The sequence below is a fragment of the Moschus berezovskii genome, chromosome 9 (assembly GCF_049115385.1).
Source record: "Moschus berezovskii isolate FMDL1 chromosome 9, NW_MosBer_1.0, whole genome shotgun sequence".
In the NCBI taxonomy this organism is placed as follows: Eukaryota; Metazoa; Chordata; class Mammalia; order Artiodactyla; family Moschidae; genus Moschus; species Moschus berezovskii.
In genome coordinates this window covers 18,439,189-18,466,838 of record NC_142468.1, presented here as the reverse complement: position 1 = coordinate 18,466,838, position 27,650 = coordinate 18,439,189, and the positions used below count along the sequence as shown (strand labels likewise).

General features: G+C 44.1%; 1 protein-coding gene across 1 annotated transcript; it reads right to left on the bottom strand.

Moving 5' to 3' along the window:
* Nucleotides 1-27,650, bottom strand: HEATR4 (HEAT repeat containing 4). Its single transcript, XM_088840182.1, has 15 exons — nt 27,033-27,650; nt 21,305-22,257; nt 20,163-20,353; nt 18,515-18,655; nt 14,594-14,797; nt 12,510-12,653; nt 8,972-9,151; nt 7,982-8,142; nt 7,120-7,224; nt 4,936-5,054; nt 4,100-4,280; nt 3,495-3,564; nt 2,271-2,460; nt 1,518-1,596; nt 1-243 (listed from the first exon to the last, which is right to left on the bottom strand). Exons 2-15 carry the CDS (start codon nt 22,255-22,257, stop codon nt 1-3), a joined length of 2,961 nt encoding a protein of 986 aa, XP_088696308.1. The 5' UTR covers nt 27,033-27,650.

Here is a 27,650-nt window from a genome sequence, read left to right as displayed (position 1 = left end):
TCACAACAAAGTCCCCAGACATCCAGTCCTGAAAAGGCTTGTTAAGGGAATCAAGGCATAGGACTCATTCCTAGAAAACCTACCCTGAAAAATTTCTTGGAGAAAAGTATGGAGCTTCAGTGGTTTTTGCCCTTCTTTGGGTTGCACATAAATATGTTTTGCTTCCTCCTTCACTTTTCTTATGGCTGCCTCAATCTTGAATACTTTCTGTATCAACAGTTCCTTTTGGCTTAGTGTTTGAATCTGAAACAGAACAGATGATGATTAAAAAAAAACTGTATCAGGCTGCCGATCATCAAAAAGTGTTAATGAAGTAACATTGCATCATGCTTATTAATATTAGGTGGTACATAAAAATGCCTGAGAACATTGTTTTCTTGTGATGTTGGTTAGACATTTTTACACCTGTTAATGAAAAATTTATTTTATCTTTTGGGCATGATGAATCTGCTAAGAAATGCCTGATGTGAAATTGGTTTTGTGAATTATATTTAGAAAGAATCTTTGCCTTTTTAAAAGTGTCTTTCCTCTCTACTCATCTCTGCCAGCAGCTTCGAAAAATTAGAACCACCTGTTTAGCTAGTGTTCCTTTGGGGAAAAAGCCCAGATTAGGAAGTAAGACAGAGAAGGCAATGGCAAGCCACTCCAGTACTCTTGCCTGGAAAATCCCATGGATGGAGGAGCCTGGTAGGCTGCAGTCCGTGGGGTTGCTAAGGGTCGGACATGACTGAGCGACTTCGCTTTCACTTTTCACTTTCACACATTGGAGAAGGAAATGGCAACCCACTTCAGTGTTCTTGCCTAGAAAATCCCATGGATGGGGGAGCCTGGTGGGCTTCCATCTATGGGGTCACACAGAGTTGGACACGACTGAAGTGACTTAGCAGCAGCAGCAGCAGCAGGAAGTAAGAAAAATAGAAGGAAAAAGAAAATTTAGGGGTCAGCTCCAATCCCTCATTCCTTCTTTATACCCATCTGCAAAAAAGAAGGAACTTGGGTTTAGAGAAAAGTGGGGAGAACACAGGAAGGAAGGAAACAGTATTTCAGAAACAACAACAAACTGATCTCAACGGCTACTTGATGGGACTAATAGGACTTCTGCTGTTTGTCGTTTTATTTTATAATCCTGTCTTGCACAGATGTGTTTTGTATCTTCAAGTGATACTGTTTTCTGTGGGGTTGTAGAAAATATTTCTGTGCTGGTGAAAAGTATCTTCATGCTTGGGGAAGGGGCTGGGAAGGGAGTCTGAGGAACTCTTGTTGTTTAGTCACTAAGTTGTATTGATTCTTTTGCGACCCCATGGACTGTAGCCTGCCAGGCTCCTCGGCCCATGGAATTTCTCAGGCAAGAATACTGGAGTGGGTTGCCATTTCCTTCTTCAGGGAAATCTCTCCTACCCAGAGATGGAACTTGCATCTCCTGCTTTGGCAGGCAGATTCTTTACCACTGAGCCACCAGGGAGGAACTCTTGAGAACCCTGAATTTTTTCTTGAAAACATAGCTTATACTTATCTACCCTGTTCCTGATCTCCTGAAGCATTTCTTGGTTTCCTTCATTTTCTAAGTTGAGTCTCTTCATTGCATGGTGAATTTCTCTGAAAGGTAAGAAGGACTTCTTAGATTAAATCTTCCTATCCTTGAAAGCATGGAGGTGGAAAATACAGCACTTAGAATCAGACAAGAATCCTAAGTTCCAGTCTCAACTGTGCAATTTTGCTGAGCTTTATTTGCAAAAATGGTATGATGCTTAGTTTGCAGGGGTGTTCTGTAGTTTTTGAGATGACATATATGAAGGTACTAATAGATAATGTTTATTGAACACCTTTATGACATGTACTAACATGTTATCTCCTTAATCACCACCACATACCCATATGGTAGACTACCGTTTGCATCTGATACATGAGAAAATGGGCTCAGAGAATTAACTTACCCAGGCTCACATAGCTAGCATATGTCTGAGCTGGGGTTCAAATCCTGCTCTTTTGGACTCCAAAGCCTGTTGTCACTAAGTAGGCACTTGATAAATGTTAATTGAATTAAAAAACCACCTGGAATGCTGAACAAATACATAAACTACACAAGCTTCACTTTCAATCTAACTTAGTCCTGTTTTTCTGTTGCCTACGTGGATAAGTAGATGAATGGCACAGGTAAGCCTGTGATTAGCTGTTAAGCAGCCTGAAGAGTCAGGGACATAGTCTGTTAACAAGGTTGGAAGGATTGGCAGTACAGGAGGTCTTGGCAAGAACCAGATGTTAGTGCTTACTTCAGAACAGCCTCATGGGTCTCTAGGAGCAGCACGTCGAGGAAGGTGTCCCTGACCCGGTCTCCTTGAAGTTTGAGGGCTAGGATGCTCCGGCAAGCCTCTAGTCGTACACCTGGTGATTCTTCATAGTGGAAAGCCCAGAGCAGGAGGTCTGTCAGCTGGGGACTCACGCAGCCAATTTGCCCCAAAGCTGCAGAGATTAGAGGGCATGTCCCACTGTCACTTAAGACTGAGTTGGCTGTATCCTAGCACCCAGAAGTGGCCTTACTAGTAAATACTAAGAAAGAATAGGCAACCGCTTGCTAAATTAAATATTGCAAAAGCTAAACTAAGTATATTGTCTTTGAAAAATGGTGAAAGTCGCTCAGTTGTATCTGACTCTTTACGACCCCATGGACTATACAGTCCATGGAATTCTCCAGGCCAGAATACTGGAGTGGGTAGCCTTTCCCTTCTTCAGGGTATCGCCCCAACCCAGGGATCAAACCCAGGTCTCCCGCATTGCAGGTGGATTCTTTACCAGCTGAGCCACAAAGGAAGTCCAAGAATACTGGAGTGGGTAGCCCATCCCTTCTCCAGTGGATATCTTCCCTTTTAGATGACAATAGTATTAGTATTTTAGGAATTCTCTAGAGAATTCCCAGGAGGGGGATATTCAATACCATCCTCATCCATTAGGATGTGAGAATACACTAACGTATTTACCTGGGGATGAGATATGGGATAGAGAACTCAGAAGACCAGCCTAGTCAGGTAAGGGGAAAAGAAGGTATAGTTACATATCATGCTTCTGCCCAGCGCTGATTCTCAGGGACCTGCCAGACTGTCAGAAGCAATCTCAAAGATCCCTAAAAAGAAGCTCCAGGAAATTTAAGGGCAGGATTTTAGGTCTGTAGCAGTCTTAAATCTGGTCTGACTTTTACAGAGTCCTATGGCTGACACCTCTACAGAAAGCAAATATATCCAGTAGTGTATACATACTTGGAACTCATACCTGTTGGCAGGGACTGCCTTGTCAGTCCTCTACCTCAACAAGTTTGACATAGACCTAGACTTGGGATCCTTAACTAAAAATTGAAGGAAATGATTTTTAATTTCTTCTGAGAAGCTGTGATCATCCCCTCCCTTCCCCTCTACCCTCTTCCTAAAGAGATTCTGGGGATCCTCTGTATAAAATATGGGAAGGTATTAGAGGTAGAGGAGTTGGAGCCACTGCCATAATACCTCGAATGGCAAAGGCCTTGATTTTCCAGCAGGGATCTCCCTGTATCAGATTCAGAAGGCATTCAAGGACCTAGGACGGATAAAAGGCAGTGTTGAGTGGAGAGAATAAGAAAAAGAATGGACAGGGTCCGCTCTTCTCTAAAATGTGCTTTAACTGGAAAAGTGATATATCTAGTGACAAATGAGCTGGAGCCAGAAGTACTAGCTTAAACACAGTGTTCTCTTCTGTCTAGAGATTGATTTTCCCAGCTCACAGATGTCTGGCCATATAGGCTTCTTTTGAATACCTCCATCAGGTTTTCCTCTAATAACTAGAGATTATAACTCCATCCACTGGAGCTGATCCCAAAGCCTATGAGCACGCGTGTAATGAGAAGCTGGTTAACTGAGCTAACAGGATTCAGGGGTGTGCTCTAGAGTGAGTCTAGGCTGGCTTGGAGCTATGTGTGGTCCTAACTGTTGGTGTGGCCTCTGTATCTCCTCACCTTCCTGTTCTGATATTCTGTGTCCCTACAGAATGGTGAGTGATCTATGTATGAGGGAAGCACAGGGTAATGTCCTCTTGGGTTAATCAGGTAAGAAGGGTACATGTGTCCCTGACTCACCATATTATCATGGATCCGCAGGGCACCGGCTGCCAAACAAGCTGCCCGCCGAACTGCCATGAAGTCATCAGAGAAGCAGTCCAGAAAGCTCGGGAGAAGATTGGCGGTCATAAGCTTGAGCCCACAAATCAGGTAGAGGGCTTCCACACGCTCCTGGAAATTTCCTTGACCTAGCTTGAGTCTGTAAGGCACAGGTGCTTTTATTTTCCCTCCTCAAACTTTTTCCGTTCCTTTCTTTACCCCTACTCCTACCTCCAGTGCCCTCAGGCTGAAATCTAGCTTCTGTAGGCTCACCATTATCCACCCCCACCCTTTCCTAGTTAGCCTTATCCCCATTAATTTGTTTCACCAGGTAGACACCTCAACTGTTTTATTTACTTGAATCCCCATTACCTAGTGTATGCTAGATACTAAACCCTTTTGAATGACTGAATAAAGAAAACTTGAAACCTCTTGCTTAAGTCAAGTTCTCTTCTCTTGTGCCTTCACATGTGTCATGTTCATTTCAGTATTTGGCTTCCAGTATGGAATGTCTTACCTTCTCTCTGCTTATGTAGTTTTATCCATCCTTCATGAAACTTGACCTTACTAGGCATTCATGTATCTTGTATAATCAGAATCATGTCATACGTTTGAACTCAAGACATCTTAAAACAGTGCCTGAACACTTAATGGGCATTCAATTAATGGTTCTTCTCTTAGCCACATTCTTAGTGTCTATAGGGACTGTTAACTTATTTTATTAAAAAAAAATCTGCAGTGGATCTTGTACAAAGCTGAGCATACTGAGCAGCTCAACAAATGCAGTTTCTTTCTCCATATTGACAAGGTCTTACCTGATTGTGTCATGCACTTCTTTTCCAAGGTTCATTTGCCCCAGAGCTTGGGCAGCTGCGTGTCTCACGTTCTTATTCCAGTCAGTCAACATCAGCTGGATCAACTTATGTTTCATATCCTATACATAGGTATAACAGTTAGCTACCATTTATCACCGCATCAGTTTTGCATGTTCAGTTGCCAAGTCGTGTCCAAATCTTTTTGACCCTGTGGACTGTAGCCTGCCAGGCTCCTCTGTCCAGGAGATTTCCCAGGCAAGAATACTGGCGTGGGTTGCCATTTTCTCCTTCAGGGGATCTTTCCGACCCAGGGATTGAACCCTTGTCTCCTGCAATGGCAGGCGGATTCTTTAACCACTGAACCACCTGGGAATCCCATTTTGTAATTGGCACTGTACTAATAAGCAGTTTTAACCATCACTTAATCCTCCCAAATAATCCCATATGGCAGATACTACCACTTACAGGTGACAAAATGAAGGCTTAGATTTCTTACTCATGGTTAACATGTTGAGTCCTGGAGCCAGAACTCAGATCCAGGCCTATTTTTGAAGCTCATGCTTTAAACTAACCAAACTATATTGTCAGCTGCACTAGAGACTCTTGAAATTTGAAGGTGATACATGAGTAGGGTGACCACCTCATCCCAATGTGCCTGGGCAAGTCCTATGTACCAGACCAGCTAGGACCTTTGGCCACCCTATGTGTTAGTGTATCTCTCAAAGCAGAAGGGATAAAAATGACTTGGTGATTAGGTAATGTGCCCTAAGCTATTCTCCCTCCTTGAAATAGCTCCCTTTCCACCCTTGATACCTGATGTTTTCCTGTTCTTTTAGGATTGACCTCAAAAGCCTGTCCTCAGAGAACTCACCTCTGCCTTCTGTAAGCAATAGGAAATCTCCGTAATACTTTACAGCTGCATCTGTTACAACTGTTTACGTGTAACATTTAGCAAGAGAAGACATGTTATCTTTGCATACCCAGTGCTAGCTACCTGCCTAACATGTAAGATGAGGTCAGAAACTGCAGGCTCACTGAACAAGTGACAGGACTGATGGACATGTTGTTCAACCCCATCAGTCTCATGTGACGGTCTCATCTTTACCCCATCCCCTGCTTGCTCTGCATGGCTCTTTACTTCCAATAGGCCATCCTGAGTGACAAGTGCTGAGAAGGTGAATGTGCAGATGAATCAGATCGTGTTAAAAAGACATTGTTAAATGCAGGTTCTGATTGAATTGACCTGGGGTGAGATTTTTGCATTTCCAGCAAATTCCCAAGTGATACCTGTGCTTCTGGTCCCGGACTTTAGCAGCAAGGTCCAGGCAGAATTAACCCAGACTAGAATGACCCAGGGATAGAACCTGGGTCTCCTGCATTGCAGGCAGATTCTTTACCATCTGAGCCTCCAGGGAAGTCCAGAATTATACTGACTATACTAAATGGCCAAGTTTTGTGCTTTCCATGTCAAAATTCAAGGGTCAAAAACAGCAGTGTTCTGGGCCATTGTGGAGTTGCGTAGTGTTACAAGGAAAAGATAATGGCGTATAGAAGAGGGGGAAAAGCCCATTTGGACAGCTGAAGTTGATTTTAAAATAATGGCAAGAAGGAAGTCAATTGAAAGCCTAGATGATGGTCAGGGTTTCCCATTCCTGGAAGTCTTTCCTTAATTCTAAGTCTTGCTCAGCTGTCCCACACTCCTTCACAGAACTTTATTAAGTTCAGCCCATACTAATGTCTCTCTGAAGAGTTTTAAGAGAGTGCATTACATTTATCTCTTATTCTTGAATCATTTGTATATGTTGATCTTGTTACTCCAACACTAATGTCAGCTCTTTGAAAGTGGGGGCTATGGTGACAGATACTTATAAAGTACCTTGATGTGGAGGCAATGTCAAATTACTATAAAAAGTTTCTAAACTTTTTTTATTTTTATTTTTTGCTTATTTCACTGTAGATAGGTTACAGTTTGTGGACTCCCACCAGGCTGAGAAGCAGTGGCTTAAGTAACAGAACAATATGTTGGCATGTGAAGATAATTCTGGGTTAGGGCTAAGAGGCAGCAATATTGGAACAGATCTTTTTGGTAAGAATGGGAAACTAGATAGCAGCAAAAAGTGGATGAGCTCCCGAGCCCAGTTTTGCTTAGACCTTCTGTCCTGCAAACAGAAAGAGAAGGCTTACCAAACTGACATTTCCACCGATCCGGGAGAGAGCCCGGCAGGCCACAATGCGGTCTTTCCATTGATGACTATTCAGCTCCACAGCAAGCATGGTATGTATCAGGGTCTGAGGAAATGGAAGACTTGTATGGAGATCCATGGTCACTTTTAGAGATGCTGGGACCTTAAAGAAGTTACATCCTAATCTGGCATCCCACATGATTAATGTCACAAACACATGGGATGCTTGTTAGCAAAGTAAAGAGTGGGTTTACAATGGGGCCCTCTTCCATCCAAGCCAACTGATGTCAAGGAAAAAATACAGATTAGTAATCTGAACAGAAAATTCCTAGGACCTTCTTGATTTAACCATCTTTCCCCCTAAAGTGGTTTGTATATGCCTCAGTCTGAGTTTCACATTTCTACCAGAAGTAAATGCAATTGTATGTCTGTGTGGTTTTCAATGGTAAACTTGCAGCACAAGCAAATTCTGCCTGTTGTAAGTCTTCCAGCGCAGAGTTAGAAGCCACCTGCAGTCTGCTTGCCTCACCTTTCTCGGTTAGCTGTTGTCACTTTTCCCTGTCCACACCCCACTTCACCCACACCTAGTCCAGTTTAACCTGTGTGTGAGATCATCCTACCCAACCACCCGCACTTTTTTTCTTTTATAAATTTTTTTGTCGCTGCACTTCACATGCAGGATCTTTCTTAGTTCCCAGACCGGGGGCTGAAGTGCTTCCTGCTATGGAAGCGCAGAGTCTTAACACTGGACCACCAGGCAAGTTCCCATCTGCATTTTCAGTTCCCTACATGCACTGACCTCAGAGACCCAATTGTTCCCCCCAAACTTGGTTTTTTTCTCTGACCCTGTAATGGACACATACTGTCTTTCCACTGAGATGGCGCAGGAGGGTACAAGACTGTTGCTCAGTGTCCTCATTCTTCTTATGAAACAGCTGGTGGAGGATCCTCTTAATCACAGGGTAAGTGGCAGCACCTTCCAGAGCCAGGCACTGAGCTGCAGCCCAGCTGTCCACAGTATTACCTGCCACGGTGAGGTGAAAAAGGCCAGAATAGCCATCTCTTCTCCTCACAGAGAGAGCAGCTTCTGGGTTGGTACACAAGACTGCTGCTTGCTTCACTTTCCTGTACCCCCTCAGTCTGATATTCAATCTCTAACTTAAATCACATTTAAATGGATCACATCGAGGTTCTAAATGTAGGTTGAAAACCTTAACCTGAAAAGTCAAATCCTAAAATGTTTTTGTTGGGTAACAGAGCAGTAAGTCACTTCTGGCCTGAGTGAACAGTTGTTCCTCTCGCTAGAGACTGGGAAGTCTGGAGTGGAAGCTTTCTTAGGACAGACGAATTAAGTTGTTGAGTGTCTGTGCAGAAGGCCGAACTGGTCAGACAGTTGTCCTCCACCCCTGCCACCATGCAAGGAGCAAGTCCGTCTTTCAGAGTAGTTAGGTACCAGAGCCTATCAACATCAGACAGAACCTTTTGCTGGTATTACACCAACAATGCATGTGGACACTGACTGTAAGTTAATGTGCAAAAATGGAAGCATGATGTGTTCAAGTGGATTTTTTAATTTTTAGAACGTATTCTTTAATCTTGTTACATTATCTTTTCAATTGAAAAATCGAACAGCAAAGGGGACATGGTTTCGTCAAATGCATCTGTGACACGGTTAGCCCAGGTACCACTAGGTGGCAGTGTGCCTGTCTTGTAAAGTACCCGGGAGGAAGAAACCCTCTGAATATCAAAAGTAAGAGCAGGATGGTGGAGAGGAAGGGATCAGGAAAAGCTGATGGTGAGATTTCTTTCTTTACCCCATATTTCCAGATCGGAAGTAACAAGGAGTTACTCACCCTTCAGAAGGACAGTCTGCATGATTTCCTGGGCAAGAGGATTATGTGACTGTATGGCATATTGGCATACCGCTGCTGCCATCCGCACATTGGCATTCTTGTCACAAAGAGCAGCCATTAGCGGGGGCTGTAGAACCTCTGGCAAGTCCTGAATAGATGAGGCTTTCATCATTTCCTTGTCTGTGATCAAAAGTGAGCCAGTAAGAGGGTGTTAGCTAGTCCCTTTGCTTTTCTCTAAAACACAGCTTTTCCCTGTAGCCTCATGGGGGCCATTTCAGCCTCAGCTGCAGATGCTTACTGCTACTTAATTAGAGTTTAGCTGAACCCCTACAATGGGTGGGATTTTAAGGCTAACTTTTGTGCTGGGTATTCCTCTTCTCACATCTTTATCATCTGGTCTCTGCAGAGCTGTATTCAGGCCAAATGAATATGTTTCCTACTAGGCTATGGTGGCTATCACCATGAATTTTAGTGATGAAAATCAATTTTTGTAATTTTAGTAATAATAGCAAATATATTTAGGTAGTGCTTTGCCACTCAGATAGTGTTTCGTATTCATTATCTGATTCTGTCATCTAACCCTCACTGAAGTAGGCAAGGCAGGTATTACTGTGGAACTTACCTGAAACATGTGCTTTTCAGGAATCCTTTTAGATTTAACTAAACAGCCTCACAAGACTATCATAGGTCATACATGCCACTAGTCTTCGGAAGGAAATGGAACGGGAACATAGTTTGCCCACAGGGAAGCATCAGGTGTTCCTTTTGGCAGGAGTTCTTGAGAATGGTTTGTCTAGCACTCTGGGGACAGCTCAGGAGCATAGAATCGACTCCGGGCATAAATCTTATGTTCCATCAGAGTTATTAACTCTTTTATATAACAACTCCATGGATATAATTCCAGGGTCCTCAAAGGGCCTGCCTTGATAAGTCACAGCATTCCTGGGAGCCTGGAGCACGGTGCCTCCTTCAGGCATGTATGTTTCACTTGTAGTTCTTCCCAGTCCAAATGTCATTTAGCAGTCAGGGTTCATTTTCATCATAAGCTATGTGGCCTGTAAAGATAATTTCTGTCCTTACCCAGGTTATTGGGGCAACAGGTAGGCATTTAACTAAAGCTCATTTCTCAAGTAGAAGGGGAAAGTGTTGTGTTAACTTTTTGTCCACAACTATCTTCCTATTTTTAGTTTGAAGTTCAGAGAGGATAAGTGACTTCCCAAGATGTAGCAGAGCTAGAAGCTTCTTAAGATTTTATATAAAATTTCTCATTTGTCCTTTTTACCACTGCTGTAAGCCACTATGCCATATGTTTAGAAAGGGCTAGATGAAATATGTGTCTTTGAGGGGATCAGATGGAAGTCAATAATTGAGTATTTCAAGAAATAATGAGTAAGATAATATTCTTTGGGAAGATGTGGGGAGGAAACAAATCAAAATCTCAACACCCAGGAAAGGGATCACATGATAGGGAAAGACAAAGGTGTTCTTTGTATCTGGAGATAAGGTAATATCTCTTCCCACCTATGAAAGGTTTTCTCTATGCCAGGCACTAATACATATCACCCCATTTAATACTCAAGAAAACAAGCAGTTAAAAAATGTGTATGTGTGGAAGCATGGGCTTCCCAGGGGCTACCGTGATAAAGAATCCTCTTGCCAGTGTGGAAGATACAGGTTCAATCCCTGGGTTGGGAAGATCCCCTGGAGTAGGAAGTGGCAACCCACTCCAGTATTCTTGCCTGGAGATCCCTTACTGCTATGTTGAAAAAATTAAATTAAAAATTTAAATTAAAAAAATTAAAATTACTACTATGTTGAAACATGGACAGAGGACTCTGGTGGGCTATACAGTCCACAGGGTCGCAACGAGTTGAATACAACTGAGCACGTGCGTGGAAGCATATAGCAGCGGGGTTGGGCAGGGAAGACTCCTCAGAGGAGGTGATGTCTTAGCTGAAAGTTGAGGGGCATGTTTAGAAGTTGATCGGGTCAAGAGAGAGATTTCCTAGCAGAGGGACCAACAGATTCGAAAAGCTGGAATTTAAATGCTCATACCTGGAACTCAGTAGACTGGAAATAAGTGAAAAGAAACCTTAAAAACTTGACAATTTTGTAGAGATAAATTTAGTCCCCACCTCTAAGAAGTTCCTTGCCTGATAGAGATAGCAGAAAAGTAAACAGACAATTATGACAGATGATAAATATAAGGACAGAATAATATTAGGATGCTACCAGCAGCAGAGAAGGAAAAAGTGTCAGCCCAGGCTATACAGAAAAGGTGGTATCTGAGAGGGCACTTGGGGGTTAGTAAGAGTCAGTAGGTTTTATATCCTTTTAATAGCATTTTATAGTGCTGTCATCTGAGTCCTGTGTCTTGTTAAACCAGCCCCTCAGTAGATTATAGTTCTAGCTCTTGTAGATGGGAAATGTTCCTTTTCTAATCGCTTATTGCTAGCAAAGAAAAATTCTATTGACATTTCTTTTTCAAAAGGTTATACAGCCATTGAGAAAAATGGCCAGGTTCTTAATTCATTTTACAAAACTAATAAAAACTAAAACTTAACAAAAATACTGTAAATAAACACAAAATTACCAATTTAATTGACAAATATATTAAAACATTTTAAAATATGAACAAATCAAATCCAGTGGAGTAATAAGAGAATGATCCATTAGGATTTATTCTAAGATTTTAACACTAGAATTCGTTATCTCCACAAATTAAAGGAGAAAAAACTAGAAAATGGCTGGTAAAATTCAACACTCATTTTTGTAATAAATAGAAAAATCTACATATATGTTGGCATGTGTTTGTAAAAGCACAGAAAGTTGTAGAATGCCAAACTAAACATTGTATACCCTAGAAATGGCGTGGGGTGGCATTGGGGCTGGGAGGTGGGTTGGAAGGAACCTCCTTTTAAACTCCTCTGTGTTGACTGATAATGACACTTTGTATTTCTTTTATAATAAAAAAAATGTTTATGAAGCAGAATCCATAGAATCTATTGGTCAATTAGTTGTGGGGAGAGGAAGGATTTTGTCCAGGCTGACTCCCAGCTTCCTGACTCAAACTGGCTGGGTTATGGGGCTGCTGGTTGCCATGTGGGATGTGGGGAGGGGTCTAATGGCAAGAGTGATGAGTTTAGTTTGGGACATGTTGAGTTTGAGACTGTCAACATGCTGTCAAAAGAAGGACTAAATTGCAGTTGGGAGAAAAGTGTGCATATACATACATGTATACATATACTCTTTGGCTATTATGAATGGGATCTCTCAAGGCAGAACAATGTGAACTTGCTTGTGAACTACTAAGCATCCAAGGGTGATGAAATTAGTGCAAAAGAGCACTCGATCAGAAGTCAGGAATTTTAAACTCATCTCTGTTGCTGAGAAATTGTGTATATTCAGGCCAGTCTCTGGGTCTTTGTTTCCATTTTGTGAAATAATCTCAGATAACCTCCAAGGTCCCTGCCAGTTCAAAACTTCTGTGGTTCTATGGATTGCTTATATTCTCGAGCAGTCCAGTTGTGGCTCTTACCGGAGTCCCCTCGACTGATGGCTGCACGGGGCCGTTCTAAAGCAGCTGTGGCACAAGTGACGATGGCTTGGATCCGGACGTCATCATGGATGTCCACCAAGCTCTGCAGCAGGCCCTCAATAGTCTCATGGTGCCACTCGATGACTACACCACAGGAGGGGAATTAGAAGAGGACCACTTAGGGTTAGATATTGTGTTGCAGACAGGTGACAAGAAGGCCCCTTCCCCTAGGACAATCCAAGCAAAACAGCTCAGGAGCATAAAGGGCCCCAGAGATGCCGCCTTGAGGAAGTTATTTCTCTGATGCTCCCTGAATCTTCTTAAGGAAGTAAGAGTTAGTCATGCCTGACTAACTCTTTGCAACCCCGTGAACTGCGGCCCACCAGTCTCCTCTGTCCACGAGATTTTCCAGGCAAGGATACTGGAGCGGGTTGCCATTTCCTTCTCCAGGGGATCTTCCCAACCCAGGGATCGAACCTGGGTCTCCTGTACTGCAGGCAGATTCTTTACCAACTGAGCTGAATCTTCTTAGGTATTAATAATTCTCAAACAAAACTCCTCCCAATCCCATCCTGTATTCTATCTTTTTTGTTTGTTTAAATAATTTCTATTTTTTTTTTTTTTGGTCTCACTGCATGGCTTATGGAATCTTAATTCCCTGACCAGGGACCAAACCTGGGTCCACAGCAGTGAAAGCCTGAGTCTGAACCACTAGACCGCCAGGGAATTCCCATAAATAACTCTTTATTGTTATCATCTGGAAAATGGAACAATAAGACAGTGATCAAGGGTACTTTGCCCTCTTTATAGGGGCTTCCCAGATGGTGCTAGTGGTAAAGAATCTGCTTGTCAATGCAGGAGGCACAAGAGACACGCAGGTTCGATCCCTGGGTTGGGAAGGTTCTCTGGAGGCTAGCCTGGCAACCCTCTCCAGTACTCCTGTGTGGAAAATTCCATGGGTAGAGGAGCCTGCTGAGCTCGAGTTCATGGGGTCACAAAGAAACATGACCAAAACATGACTTTCGCACGTGAAAGTGAGAGTCACTGAGTCATGTCCGACCCTTTGCAACCCCATGGACTATACAGTCCATGGAATTCTCCAGGCCAGAATACTGGGGTGGGTAGCCTTTCCCTTCTCCGGAAGACCTCCCCAAGCCAGGGATCAAGTCCAGGACTCCTGCACTGTGGGTGGATTCTTTGCCAGCTGGGCTACAACACAGCCACACTGTCATAGGTGTGACTTTTGTTTCCGTGCTCTCACCACCTGCAGGTGCTCCCTACTGCTGCTGCTAAGGTGCTGCAGTTGTGTCCAACTCTGTGCGACCCCATAGATGCAGCCCAGCAGGCTCCCCGTCCCTGGGATTCTCCAGGCAAGAACACTGGAGTGGGGTGCCATTGCCTTCTCCAGTAGGTGCTCCCTACTGGTAGTTTTTACTCAGAATCTCTTTTTCAATCCTTTCTGTTTATCTGAACCAGTTTACATGATGGATCACCTCTCTTTTCCTGTACTATATAAACTAGTTTTTCTCGTTCTGAAAGCCAGCACAGCCCTTGAGTCCTCAAATCTTGCAGTTTTCAACAGTCCTTGCTGGGCCCTTCCTTTGCTCCAGGCACACTATTCTGGAATCTGTGAAGGCAAAGTAAATATGTGCGAATTCCGAATTTACAAAAGAATTTTGGAAAGCCAGTTGCAGTTTCTTTTGATCACTGCATTCCCATTGCTTGGGCAGCATATTCACCCTTTCTTTCATGCATCATGTATCGAGTGTGACATTTCAGGGGTCAGTAAGATAGGGTCTCTGCCTGTGAAGAATTCTCTGGTTTGTGAGTTTCCACAAATTACTGATGTAGAACCTGCCCAGGTGAAAAGCATCCAGAGAAATGCAACTGCCATTGTATGAAAAGCTCTTACCTAGTCTAGCCTTGATGAGACAACCAGATTTTTATTCTTCATAAGAGAGGGATGGACTTTCAAAGACTGAGAAATACTTGGCCAAGGTGAGAACTTCTTCCTTCACAAATGACTGCTATGTCAGGACAATCCCCCCGCCCCGCACCGGCCCCTGCACCCCTCCTTCACTCACTTAGAGCCCAGGCCATCTTCCATTCCTGCAGCATCCTTCGCAGGACCACCAGTTCCCAAGACACATTCTCCTTCAGTGACTCTGCTTGCTTCTTCAGTTTCCTGGTCTGCATGGACATGTCCTTCTCACCCACCTTCAGCAGCAGATCCTTGGCTGGTGTGGGCAAAGCTGTCCAGCGCATGGCTCCTTTCACAGGCTTGCAAGCTGTGCGGGGCGACAGTATGAGGTATTATGCCCATTTCCCCGGGCCTGAGTTCCCAGCCAGCATCACATGCCTATTCCTAGCTAGCACCAATGCAAAACAAAACTGTCAAGAACCAGCTTTCCTGTGATTATGTAGAAAACTGGGTACAAGTCCCATTGGGAGTCATGACAGGTGGTGACTACAGACATGATAAAGCCATGATGATGAGCAGATAAATGTAGGGAAGAAAAGATAAGGTACTACAAACCTTTATATATGTTTAAGAAATCTTTAGGAATGTAAATATATTTATATGTAACAAGATTTGCTCATAAAATTCCATATTTGATATATTGCCATTAAAAGTAGGATATAATTGGCCATTAATTCCTCATTTATTGTTTCCTTTCTAGTGTTCTTAATTTGAGAGAGGGAGTGGGATTATAAGCTACTAAGGGTTTACAAGGAAACACCCTCTTCCAAAAATATGAGAGATGACTCTACACATGAACATCACCAGATGGTCAATACCGAAATCAGATTGATTACATTCTTTACAGCCAAAGATGGAGAAACTCTATACAGTCAGTAAAAACAAGACTGGGAGCTGATTGTGGCTCAGATCATGAACTCTTTATTGCAAAATTCAAGAACTGAAGAAAGTAGGGAGACCACTAGACCATTCAGGTATGACCTAAATCAAATCCCTTATGATTATACAGTGGAAGTGACAAATAGATTCAAGGGATTAGATCTGATAGAGTGCCTGAGGAACTAGGGACGGAGGTTTGTAACATTGTACAAGAGGCAGTGATCAAGACCATACCCAAGAAAAAGAAATGCAAAAAAGCAAAATGGTTGTCTGAGGAGGCCTTAAAAATAGCTGAGAAAAGAAGAGAAGCTAAAGGCAAAGAGAAAAGGAAAGATATACCCATTTGAATGCAGAGTTCCAAAGAATAGCAAGGAGAGCTAAGAAAGCCTTCCTCAGTGATCAATGCAAAGAAACAGAGGAAAACAATAGAATGGGAAATATTAGAGATCTCTTCAAGAAAATTAGAGATATCAAGGGAAAATTTCATTCAAAGATGGGCAGAATAAAAGACAGAAAATGTATGGACCCAACAGAAGCAGAAGATATTAAGAAGAGGTGGCAAGAATACATGGAAGAACTATACAAAAAAGATCTTCATGACCCAGATAACCACGATGCTGTGATCACTCGCCTAAAACCAGACATTCTGGAATGCGAAGAAGTCAAGTGGGTCTTAGGAAGCATCACTACAAACAAAGCTAGTGGAAATGATGGAATTCCGGTTGAGCTATTTCAAATCCTAAAAGATGATGCTGTGAAAGTGCTGCACTCAATATGCCAGCAAATTTGGAAAACTCAGCAGTGGCCACAGGACTGGAAAAGGTCAATCTTCATTCCAATCCCAAAGAAAGGCAATGCCAAAGAATGCTCAAATTACCACACAATTGCACTCATCTCACATGCTAGCAAAGTAATGCTCAAATTCTTCAAGCGAGGCTTCAACAGTACATGAACCAAGATCTTCCAGATGTTCAAGCTGGTTTTAGAAAAGGCAGAAGAACCAGAGATCAAATTGCCAACATCCGCTGGATCATGGAGATAGCAAGAGAGTTCCAGAAAAACATCTATTTCTGCTTTATTGACTATGCTAAAGCCTTTGACTATGGATCACCACAAACTGTGGAAAATTCTGAAAGAGATGGGAATACCAGATTACCTTACCTGCCTCCTGAGAAATTTGTATGCAGGTCAAGAAGGAACAGTTGGAACTGGACATGGAACAACAGACTGGTTCCAAATAGGAAAAGGAGTACGTCAAGGCTGTATATTGTCACCCTGCTTATTTAACTTCCATGCAGAGTACATCATGTGAAATGCCAGGCTGGATGAAGCACAAGCTGGAACCAAGATTTCTGGTAAAAATATCAATAACTTCAGGTATGCAAATGACACCACCCTTATGGCAGAAAGCAAGTAAGAACTAAAGAGTCTCTTGATGAAATTGAAAGAGGAGAGTGAAAAAGTTGACTTAAAACTCAACATTCAGAAAACTAAGATCATGGCATCATGACAAATAGTTGGGGAAACAATAGAAACTGTGAGAGACTATATTCTTAGGCTCCAAAATCACTGCAGATGGTGACCGCAGCCATGAAATTAAAAGATGCTTACTCCTTGGAAGGAAAGTTATGACCAATCTAGACAGCATATTAAAAAGCAGAGACATTACTTTGCCAACCAAGGTCCGTCTAGTCAAGGCTATGGTTTTTCCAGTAGTCATGTATGGATGTGAGAGTTGGACTATAAAGAAAGCTGAGCGCTGAAGAATTGATGCTTTTGACCTGTGGTGTTGGAGAAGACTCTTGAGAGTCCCTTGGACTGCAAGGAGATCAAAGTAGTCAATCCTAAAGGAAAGCAGTCAATCCCAAAGGAAATCGGTCCTGAATATTCATTGGAAGGACTGATGCTGAAGCTGAAACTTCAGTACTTTGACTACTTGATGCGAAGGGCTGACTCATTAGAAAAGACCCTGATGCTGGGAAAGATTGAAGGCAGGAAGAGAAGGGAACGACAGAGGATGAAATGGTTGGCTGGCATCACTGACTCGATGCATATGAGTTTGAGCAAGATCTTGGAGTTGGTGATGGACAGGGAAACCTGGTGTGCTGCAGTCCATGGGGTTGCAAAGAGTCAGACACGACTGAACAGACTGAACTGAAGGGTTTACAAGTGCCTTGCTGTAGGATTGATTAGTGTCTCAGTTTTTACTGTTGTTGTTGCTTTTTTGGCCATGCCCAGCAGCATGTAGGATCATGGGTCCCCGAACTTGGATGAAATCCGTGCCCCCTGTAATAGAAGTGTGGAGTCTTAACCACTGGACCACCAAGAAAGTCCCTAGTGTCTCAGTTTTAAGGAGGCAGCTGTAGCCCTGGAAGGTGACTTGCCAAGACCCAATCCAAGGCTTTGCTACATGCTTTCTTCACCACTTTATAATGGTAGCCCTCAACAAGAAGAAGGGTGTATGTGTGAGTCTGGTGGAAACTGCCTATACCTGCCGTCATTAGCACCTTGTCTACTCTTGGGGCCGTTTCCTGTAGAGCCAGGCAACACTAGAGACAGGTTAGGGGCTGGTGGGAAAAAGAATGGGCCGCTACTACTGCTAGTTCCTGCGTGCAGGGGGCCCATCTGAAGAGACAGTGCAAAGAAGAGTCACGGGCAATGGAGATACAGTCTCTTGGAGGATGGGCACGTTTTGTTTCAGAAATTGATTTCTTGGTTAACTTCTTTCCCTCTTCCTTACCTAACATACCGAATGAAGAATGAGATACTCATGAAATGGAAATTTAAGACACCGGTTGACCCTAGGGCCTGAAGCAGGTATAGGCTGAGAATGGAGTGGGAGGGTAGAGTGCTACATCAGAGGTTTAATGCACTTCCTTTGGAACTGTTAAGCCAGGATCTGTCTTGTTAGTAATTACTGGCCCTAAACTGCTTGGTTAGACTTAAGTTCTGTCTAATTTCAGCTGTATGGGCCACAGAGGCTTCTCCTTGTTACAGTTAATATCTTATAATTTTATGAGATGATTCTTAGTTGGGAGGGACTCCTCTCGATGCTGATGGTGTCCCCACCTGCAGAACAGGGACCTTAACGAAATAGGCCCACTTCCATCTTTACGCCCATTATCAGTATCAGCTTCCTGCTTACTTGATTCAGGAACTGGCTGAGAAGTCCACCTTTCTGGGGTTTCAGGGAAGACCTTAGATAACTGCTTGATGTATCGATTGAGATTTTCCAGGAGAATTTGGTCTCTCTTTGCACCAATCTGGTGGACAATCTGGACTTCATCTGTGAACAGATAAAGAAATAATGAGTCCTTAGAAACGCCTCCTCCTCTCTTTCTGGGTTTTTAGTCACCAGGATCAGACTGAATTTCCTTTTATTTCCCCAGAAAAATCCATTTAAAAAACCAAACCAAATACAGAATGATCTCATTTCATATGAAGTTTTAAAATGCCAAATGAAAATTATTGCCTATTGATATGTACATGGATGGCGAACTATAAATAAAAGCAAGGTAGTGGGTATGCCTGGTTAATGGGGAAGATGGAGAAAGGATTCAGCAAGAAGCACACAGGAGACCAGCTTCCTTTTGCCCTACTCTAGCCTCTGGTACGCATGGCTGCTGTGCTCCGGGGACATCCCTTGAAGGTGACTGTTGCTTGGAAGTATGAGCTGGTGGCCTCAAAATGGCCCAGAAACCAAGTCAGAACCTAACTTATAGGTATGGTCCCCTATGAAAAGCTAGATACTAATGAAGAGTTCCCTAATTCATCTCTCAGCAGTCATAAATACCTTCGTCTGGATAATTTTGTTAAACACTTTAAGAAGACTTTCAGTTGAAAGCATTTTAGGAACAAGATGGGGGTAGGGAAGAAGAAACAATTTCGAGCATGCAGTCCTAGACTGTGTATCCCGGAAGCCCAGGCACCTAAAAGCTAGTGGGATGGATGGGGAAGCTGGTGGGCATTAGCACTATATAGTTCCCGTCTCTTTGAAGACCTTTTTAGTTGATACTGTTTTACAAATAAGGTACATAAGGCTCACAGGGATTATATAATTTGCTGAAGGTTAGGAGGAGGAGGAGGGGCAGAGAAGGCAATGGCAACCCACTCGAGTACACTTGCCTGGAAAATCCCATGGGCAGAGGAGCCTGGTAGGCTGCCATCTATGGGGTCGCACAGAGCGACTTCACTTTCCCTTTTCACTTTCATGCACTGGAGAAGGAAATGGCAACCCACTCCAGTGTTCTTGCCTGGAGAATCCCAGGGACTGGGGAGCCTGGTGGGCTGCCGTCTATGGGGTCGCACAGAGTCGGACACGACTGAAGTGACTTAGCAGCAGCAGCAGCAGGAGGAGGGGGCTACACCAGGATTTAAACTCAGATCTCCAAAGTCTAGGATTTTTCTTCAAACACAGTACCTCAGTGGGGGAATAATCTCAGTGAGAGAAGGGATAAGGGTGTGCACAGAAGAGGTAGGTTGTTCCCAAAGCCATATCTTGCTTGCTCTGCCATCCTAACCTCCACTACCTCCTCAGTAAGCACGGGGGGATAGAGAGACGGGGAAGAAGCAGTCCCATTCCCATTGGATACCTACTCCCTATCCCCACCGTGCATCCCCCTACCCCCTGCCCAAAACCTTCCCATGTTCGTTAACCAGGAGATGTTCCCAAGAACACCTGGTTCATCCAGGGCCTCTCATCCACATCCGTGACACCTCCAGCTCCCTGCTACCTTCCACCTCCCTGCTCCATGTCCCCCTCAGCCCCAACTACAGGACCCCAGCTCCATTACCGAAATAAATCTCCTGTTCAAAGGTGTTGTCTGTGGAGTAAGCAAACTTTCCAGCTCGGGGATTCACCTGTCGAACGTGGCTCTGGCTTGCGGGCTTGTAGAGGCTCCCCTTTTCATCTATTTCCTCAGCCGTCTTATTCATGCCAGGCGTGGTTTCAGCTGTCTGTACTTGGGGCAAGTAATTCGGCAGTCTTAGAAGGATTGAGAGGGGGAAAAAGGGGGGACAGGTAGCTTTAAAATCGGTGCCCTTAGAGGGTGCCTGGACTTGGGGAAGGGAGCCCACCTCCTCCATGACCTCACTTTATCTCTCACGTGTGGTTGTTCAGTGGACAGACTGTAAGCTCCTTAAAGGATAGGTCCACAGCTGTCTCATTTACGTTGTATTCCCAGCACTTCACAGAGTGCCTGGAAAGTAGTGGGAGTGCAATGTATATTTGTGCAATAAATGAAGGAATAAATATTGCCACTTATTTTTAGCTCGCTTCTAGGAATCAGGGCTGTAACAGCTCCAGTCTTACATCTAGTTACACATGAAAAGGAAGCCCTGTGAGAAAATGCATAGCAATCCTCCTCTTCTCTCAGGTTGTTTAGTTCTCCATCCTGCTGCCAGTCAGTTTTTAAGTGAGTGACACACTGGCTGCTTATTCAGAGTAAGGTGGGACCAAACCTCACAGCCATGAGGCCTCTGCCGTCCTCACTCTCACCACGGATGCATTTCTAGGAGCCCCTGGTTAGTACCTGGAACAGCAGAATGGCTCTGCTGGGAAAGGCTAAGAACTCCTTCCTTTAAAGGCAGTGGTAGTCAACTGGGAGCAGTTTTGTCCTTCAGAGGGACATATGTCAACATCTGGGGACATCTTTGGTCGTCACAGGTGGAGAGTGCTACTGGCTTCCAGTAGGATGCTGCCAAACATCCTACAGTGCACAGGGCCGGCCGCCCCCAACACAGAATTATCCAACCCAGGATGCCAAGAGGGCTGAGGTTGAGAAACCTTACTTTGTGGAAGTCTTAGTAGGTTGGTGGTGGAAAACACAAGAGGCTAATGGGAGAGTTCTGCAATGAGGGCTGTGAGCCCACCTGGGAGTCCTTGAAGGGGAACCAGGGGTTCTCAAAGGCACGCCCGAGGCCCTGGCTAGCCTACCGATAATAGACAGGAAGCAGCAGCTCTGGCTTCTTTTCTGCCTGGGTGGGCAGGACGACACTTCGACCCTCAAATTCTGCCGTCTCTTCTTCCTCCAGCTGTTTCAAGAGGTCCAGGTCACTGGAGGAAGTGAGCTCATCGCGGATGTGGCTCCAGTCATACTGCTGGCGCAAGAAGCTCTGCCACTTACTGGTGGACACTCCTGGCCTTGGAGGACGCTTGTTCTGGATCCATCGGGCAGTGCGCTTGTTCAGCTTTTCCAGCACCACGGCCTCCCAGGCTCTGGCCTCCTTCTCAGGAGGCGGAAGCCAGGTTTCCCTCTCCTCCAGGTTCACTTCTGGAGCAAGTGACAGGTCCAGCATGTCCAGCTTTCTGCTTGGATGAAGACTGAGGGGGCTAGATGCCTCCTGGCCTGCACTAGCTGTCTTTGACTTCTTCAGTTTTGTAAGATTGGCATAACTTTTCGTCTTCACAGCCTGGGAGGTGACGTTTGTTGGGGGACCTAGAGAATCCGAGACCTTGAGGCAGATGGGCTTCTTCTCAGGCCGGGCCTTCCTGACCTGGTGAGGCTGAATGATGCCACTGGCGTCGTAGAGATGGTCAAAGCTGTACTGGCTGTAAGGGATGCTGGGCAGCCCTCGCTGCCACACCACCTCCTGAGAAAACGTCAGGTTTGCACTGGCCTTGTTCAGGTATTTGTTCTTGAGGTATGCACAGTGCTGTGGGCTGAAGTGGAAGACTGGAGGCACACCGGAAATGGAGGCACATTCCTTTCTGTTTCTTGGTTTTACATGGGAGAAAATCATGCCCCATCCCAGCCGTGGGAGGAGTGACTGAGGGAAACCGTGTGGAAGAATGGTCTTTCTCTTTTCTGTCCTAGTCATTGTTTCCCAGCAAATGCCTCGTTCCAGACTGCCTGGTCCAGAGGAGGGCCTGGGGGTGTGACCAGGCATCTGTTAAGGGGAAGGGAAGAACTGATGAGAGCTCTAGGTCAGTAGAAGTTGGTGGCCCATAGTAGCCAGTAAGAAAAGACTTGGAGAAGAGATGAGGGAGCAAGGAGAAGCCACGTGAGTTAGACAAAAGAAAGAGATGCTGCAACAATCAAAATATTCCTGGTGTCAGACCTTTGCTTCCGGTTCTCACATTTGTCCCAAAGCTCAGCCCCTCATCTCCTGAGAGATTACTGCCTTTTAACAGTATCCCATGCTTCCAGTTTCCCCCCAAAGGTTCCCCCAAACAGCTTTCTCCCTGTTCAAAAAACTTACAGTGCAATGTTCAGACAACACAGCCTGGCATTCAGGGTTCTCCTTGAGTATGACCTGTTTATGACCTTGTCCTGACATAACCTCTCCTGACTCTTCTAGCTCTTCTCTGAGTGTCCTTCCTATCACAAGTAGAGCTTCCTTCTGTGCCCTGGACATGAAATTCTGTCCATTCTTCCAGGACAGCTCAATTCCTGCCTACTCTGTAATTCTTTGTTGACCTATCCAGGTCGCCATGTCTCACACAAATTTACAAACCTCTCCTAGTCCATTTCAGTTATTTTAACTTTTACCCTGTGACACCTTGCGCCATTAAGTATTTGACCCCTTAACAGCACCATAAGGACAGGATCTCCAGTCTGCTCTTTCAGTATCACCCAATACTTTTCCATATTGCTACACTGTCTTCACTGTTAAAATGTTTTACAGCTGCAGAATGTTTTATCAAGGAGATAAATCACCTTGCTCTTGACTATTGGGCAAGCTGTTTCCTGGTTTTAGCTAGCATGGAAAATTCTACAGAGGACAAATGCCTGGGGTTCATGCTTTTTTTTTTTTTAAAGAAATGTTCCTTCTGAAGCATTTCCTTAGCCTAATAACGATAATTTATAGTTAAATACTCTTGCCTGGAAAATCCCATGGACAGAGGAGCCTGGTAGGCTACAGTCCATGGGGTTGCAAAAAGTCGGACACGACTGAGCGACTTTACTTACTTACTTAGAGTACTTTGCTAAGAGCTTTACACCAGGTTGATATTATGGTCTTTATTGCTTGTGGGAAGCAGCTGAGGCTCAGAGGGGTTGGTAAATTACTTCTGATCACACTGGCCATAAATAGGAGAGTCAGGCTTCACAGTCAGCTCTCAGATCCAGCCTCAGAGCACTTAATTCTGTGCCACACTGGCTTTGGCCCAGGCTCCACTCCCTACCAATGCACTGTGTTGGCCTTGCCATTTTCAGGGGCAGGTAGGGCCTCCCCACCCAACATGTAATCATGAAAGCGAGATCATTTTCCTGTCATGCTGAGTACCTGCCTTTCCTGCCCTGTGCACAGGGTACTGTTTAGCCTACATCTGACTCATCTCTCTTCCCTTCACAACACCCAGAATAGCACCTGCTGTTTTTAGGGCTTGATTTATCCCACTGTCTTCTGTGTATTAAATCTTGCCTTTTGGTGAGTTTCTTTTTGTGAAGGGCCAGCTTTGACATAGTTGTCACTAGGCCAGAATTAATAACCTAACTCAAACTGAGTCACACATGATGACTGTGATGTCCCTCCATGAGTGTTTGGCATAACATTAAATTTAGTTGTTTCATCTCTTCACAGTCACAAAGGCCACATAGCCACAGGGCACTGAGTATTTTTTAAAGTTAGATTAAAAAAAAATTAGGGCAAGGGTAACGCGTGTTCACAAGGTGACATTTTTCTTTGAACAGTGTCTGTTCTGCCTGGTGGAAAATGAACTGCTTAGATGAAAACAGTATTAGTGCACTCCTGCTTTTTGTACTGCCTAGTAGAACATCTCATCATTCTTAACCTATCAATGTGCTAGTATTTTGCTTCTAAGTCAGGGGGCATTTTGAACCCAAACACCCAAACCGAATGAGGACTGGTTTCGCCCTGAAGTTCACCAATATGGAATTATTTGGGGTGTCCCCAGATATAAGCCCTTTAGCCTGTGACATATACAATCTTTGGTCACAATGTTATCATCCCAGAAAGAACACGATATTATCATTATCAGTTATTATAAATTCTCAAGGAATAGTTATCGTCATCTAAGATGATGGCTTATTGAAAAAGAAGGATACACATATGGACATGTCTTTGTAAAGGAATTGGGACAGGACAAAATGTTCTAGGATCTGGTCAAAAGAGGCTTGTCAGGTAGATTCTGCACCTCCCAGTCATGTTACTCTTGGCAAATGATTTAATAACCCTGGTTTGCCTTGTTGTTCAGTCGCTCAGTCATGTGACTCTTTGGGACCTCATTGAGTGCAGCACGCCAGGCCTCCCTGTCCTTTACCATCTCCCAGAGCTTGCTCAGACTCTTGTCCACTGAGTCAGTGATGCCGTCCAACTATCTTGTACTGTAAGGTTTGCCTTAGTTCACCAATCTGGAAATAGAGCCTGACACCTGCTCAGACTCTCAGTGTTGATAGTGTTCATAGTGTTGATATGAAGGTAAAAATTAGTGGAACATGTATGAAAGTTCTTTGCAAGCTGCAAAGTATTGTGTAACTGAGAGAAACTGTTATTATTGATTTAGAACATAGAGTACTATCCTTTAGAAGGCAAGTTGCTGGGACCCCACAGTTAGATGCACTGGGCGCTAAGGGAAAAGTTTAGGAATACTAGGGCCCTAGGTAGTTAAGATGGAGAAGGCAATGGCAACCCACTCCAGTATTCTTGCCTGGAAAATCCCATGGACGGAGGAGCCAGGTAGGCTGCAGTCTATGGGGTCGCTAAGAGTCGGACACGACTGAGCGACTTCACTTTCATTTTTCACTTTCATGCATTGGAGAAGGAAATGGCAACCCACTCCAGTGTTCTTGCCTGGAGAATCCCAGGGACAGGGGAGCCTGGTGGGCTGCCGTCTACGGGGTCGCCCAGAGTCAGACACGACTGAAGCGACTTAGCAGCAGCAGGTAGTTAAGAGAGGGGGGAAGAAAAGACCTACAAAAGGAGTTTGGAAGCTCCATATTATCCAAACTTAAATGTTACCTGGACCAACACGGCGGGAGGGTCCCCTCCCAACAAATAGCCCTTAAGAAGCAAAAGCAGAGTTGCAGGTCCCAGGTGCTTTTGTGCACGGACAGCATAAGAAACTGAATAAATGGCATCGTACAATTACTCAAACCTGACATGACCGCAGACCAAGGCCCTGTAATCTGGTAAACAGCAACCACCAGCATCATCTCTTACACTGCTAGGAAACTGACTGGATAGGCAGGAGTGGGGCTAGAAGGTTTCTACCTCCAGTTAAACCTGATAGAAGAATCCAGACTCAAAATGGGTGCTATCTGAGAGGGTTCCAAATTTAGTTCCACTCTTCATCTTTCCAGTCCTGTACCCTCACCCCCTGGTCTATTGCCTTTATTCTACAGAAATAGTTGAAGAAGGGTAATTAATGCATGCTAAAAGGAATAATTGAGCTTCCCTGGTGGCTCACTGCTAATGCTGGAGACACAGGTTCAATCCCGGATCTGGAAGATCCCCTGGAGAAGGAAATGGCAACCCATTCCAGTCTTTTTGCTTGGAAAATTCCATGGACAAGCAGGGCTGGGCAGACGACAGTCCATGGGGTCACAAAGAGTTGATACGCTTGAGCAACTAAACAGCAACAAAAGGAATAACATCTTGTTTTTTTCCTTCTGTTACTAAAGCAGTAGAAGCTGCTACAGAAGGAAATGCTATATGCCATAGCACCTTATCTTCTGAGAGTTTTAAAAATGTAGTACACTCTCATTTCCACCTCCAGATTCTGAAGTTCTGAGGTAGGGCCCAAGAGGGGACAGTCAGCTTCTGAGACAGTGCTTGTTAGATATAGCTAAAAGACTTTCTGCATCAAGATCACCTAAGGAGTTCATTAAAATGCAGATTCCTGTGTCCCACACTCTAGAATATTGATTCAGGAGGCTGCAAGTGAAGCCTAGAAATCTGCATTTTAACCAATATTTCAGAGGTTTTTATACACATTAAACTATAGCTCCAGGAGGTATCCATGGGATTTATGAAAGAAGCTTAGTTAGTGAGGAGAGTGTGATCAGGGAACACTTAAGCAGGTATTTCAAATACCCTCTCTCTGCTGCCTCTTTCTTAACAGAAAGTTCCCTACATTTCCCCCCTTTAATTTCTTTTTCTTTTTTTCTTTTGGCAGTGCTGCATGGCTTGCAGGATCTTAGTTCCCCAACCAGGGACTGAATCCCAGCCATGGCAGTGAAAGTACCAAGTCCTAACCACTAAACCAAGAGCGTTGTCTCATCAGATTACTGTGGAAACTCTGGCATAGAGACAATCTGTCGCAACTGTTTTATTAATAGATGCCGAAACTGAGGTCCAGAGAGAAGACATGTAACTAAGATCACAGTACGAGTTAGTACCTAGCAAAACTGACACTTTGACACCTAATCCAAAATCTTTTCAACTACTTCTGACTGCTTCTCATCATTCATCTGATGCTAACAAGCTCCTTTCACATACTGATGAAGCAGCAGCAGTATTTTGAAATTACCTTTAAAGTGGCTTCCCACACACAATCTTCAATGGGAAACAAGGTTTTGCCATCTTAAACCTTCCTTAGTTTTAGATTCCAAAGCTGCTTATATCGGTTACTAGGCAACCACTTCTTTAGGATTCCACAAGTGTACTCTCAGAACCTCACAGAATCAATCAGGAGTATCTTCAGCTATTTATTAAATTTCCTTCTTTGTAAATTGAGCTTTGGGAAATTATACTGTACTTACCGATTAGTGGCAAAATGGATTTCTTGGTCCTCCTTTGAAAAATAACATCTAGGTCCATGCAGCCCAATATTTTCCCCTCCACATCGGTTCAAAAGTCCTACTGAGAAAGAGACAAAGCAGGGGAACACATGAATACCCAGCTTTGGCATGCTTCAGACCAGCAGCCTGATGAAACAAATGGTAAAGCAGAATGAGTGTCTTTGGGGCCTTTCCCATTTTCTTTCTATTCTACCCCTGTTTAATCTCCTTCCTTCACACAGTTCAGTTCCATCTCCTCTGCTTCCCAAATTCTGGCTGGGTTATCAGCCAATAACATTGTTTTTACAAGGAGATTCTTCAAGTCCTATATTTTTAATAATAAAATTTCAGGCCTACAGAATACCGGTCTTCAGGATTCCCCTTGTAAAAAGAATTTGTCCTTACAGTAAAGAAAATTTTTGGCCATCAAGTTCTGCCCAGTTGACCTGGGGCAGTGCTATTCAAGTGATCACCATCTCTTGCTAACCAACCTGAGCACTGACTTTAGTGCCACAACTCAATTTGTGCTCAGACACTGGGATCCTCACAAGAGTGAATGGACGTGTTCCCTGAGATGAAATGACTGAAAGGATTTTTAAA

What these genes read in the sequence shown, in the direction of transcription:
- HEATR4 (XM_088840182.1), bottom strand. Translation starts at nt 22,257, where the DNA reads ATGCCTGGTCACACCCCCAGGCCCTCCTCTGGACCAGGCAGTCTGGAA. An exon ending in CATCAGTCGAGGGGACTCCG is followed by an intron (nt 9,152 to 12,509) that starts GTAAGAGCCACA and finishes TTTTGATCACAG; the next exon opens with ACAAGGAAATGATGAAAGCC. An exon ending in ACCCATGAGGCTGTTCTGAA is followed by an intron (nt 1,597 to 2,270) that starts GTAAGCACTAAC and finishes CTTACCTTTCAG; the next exon opens with AGAAATTCACCATGCAATGA.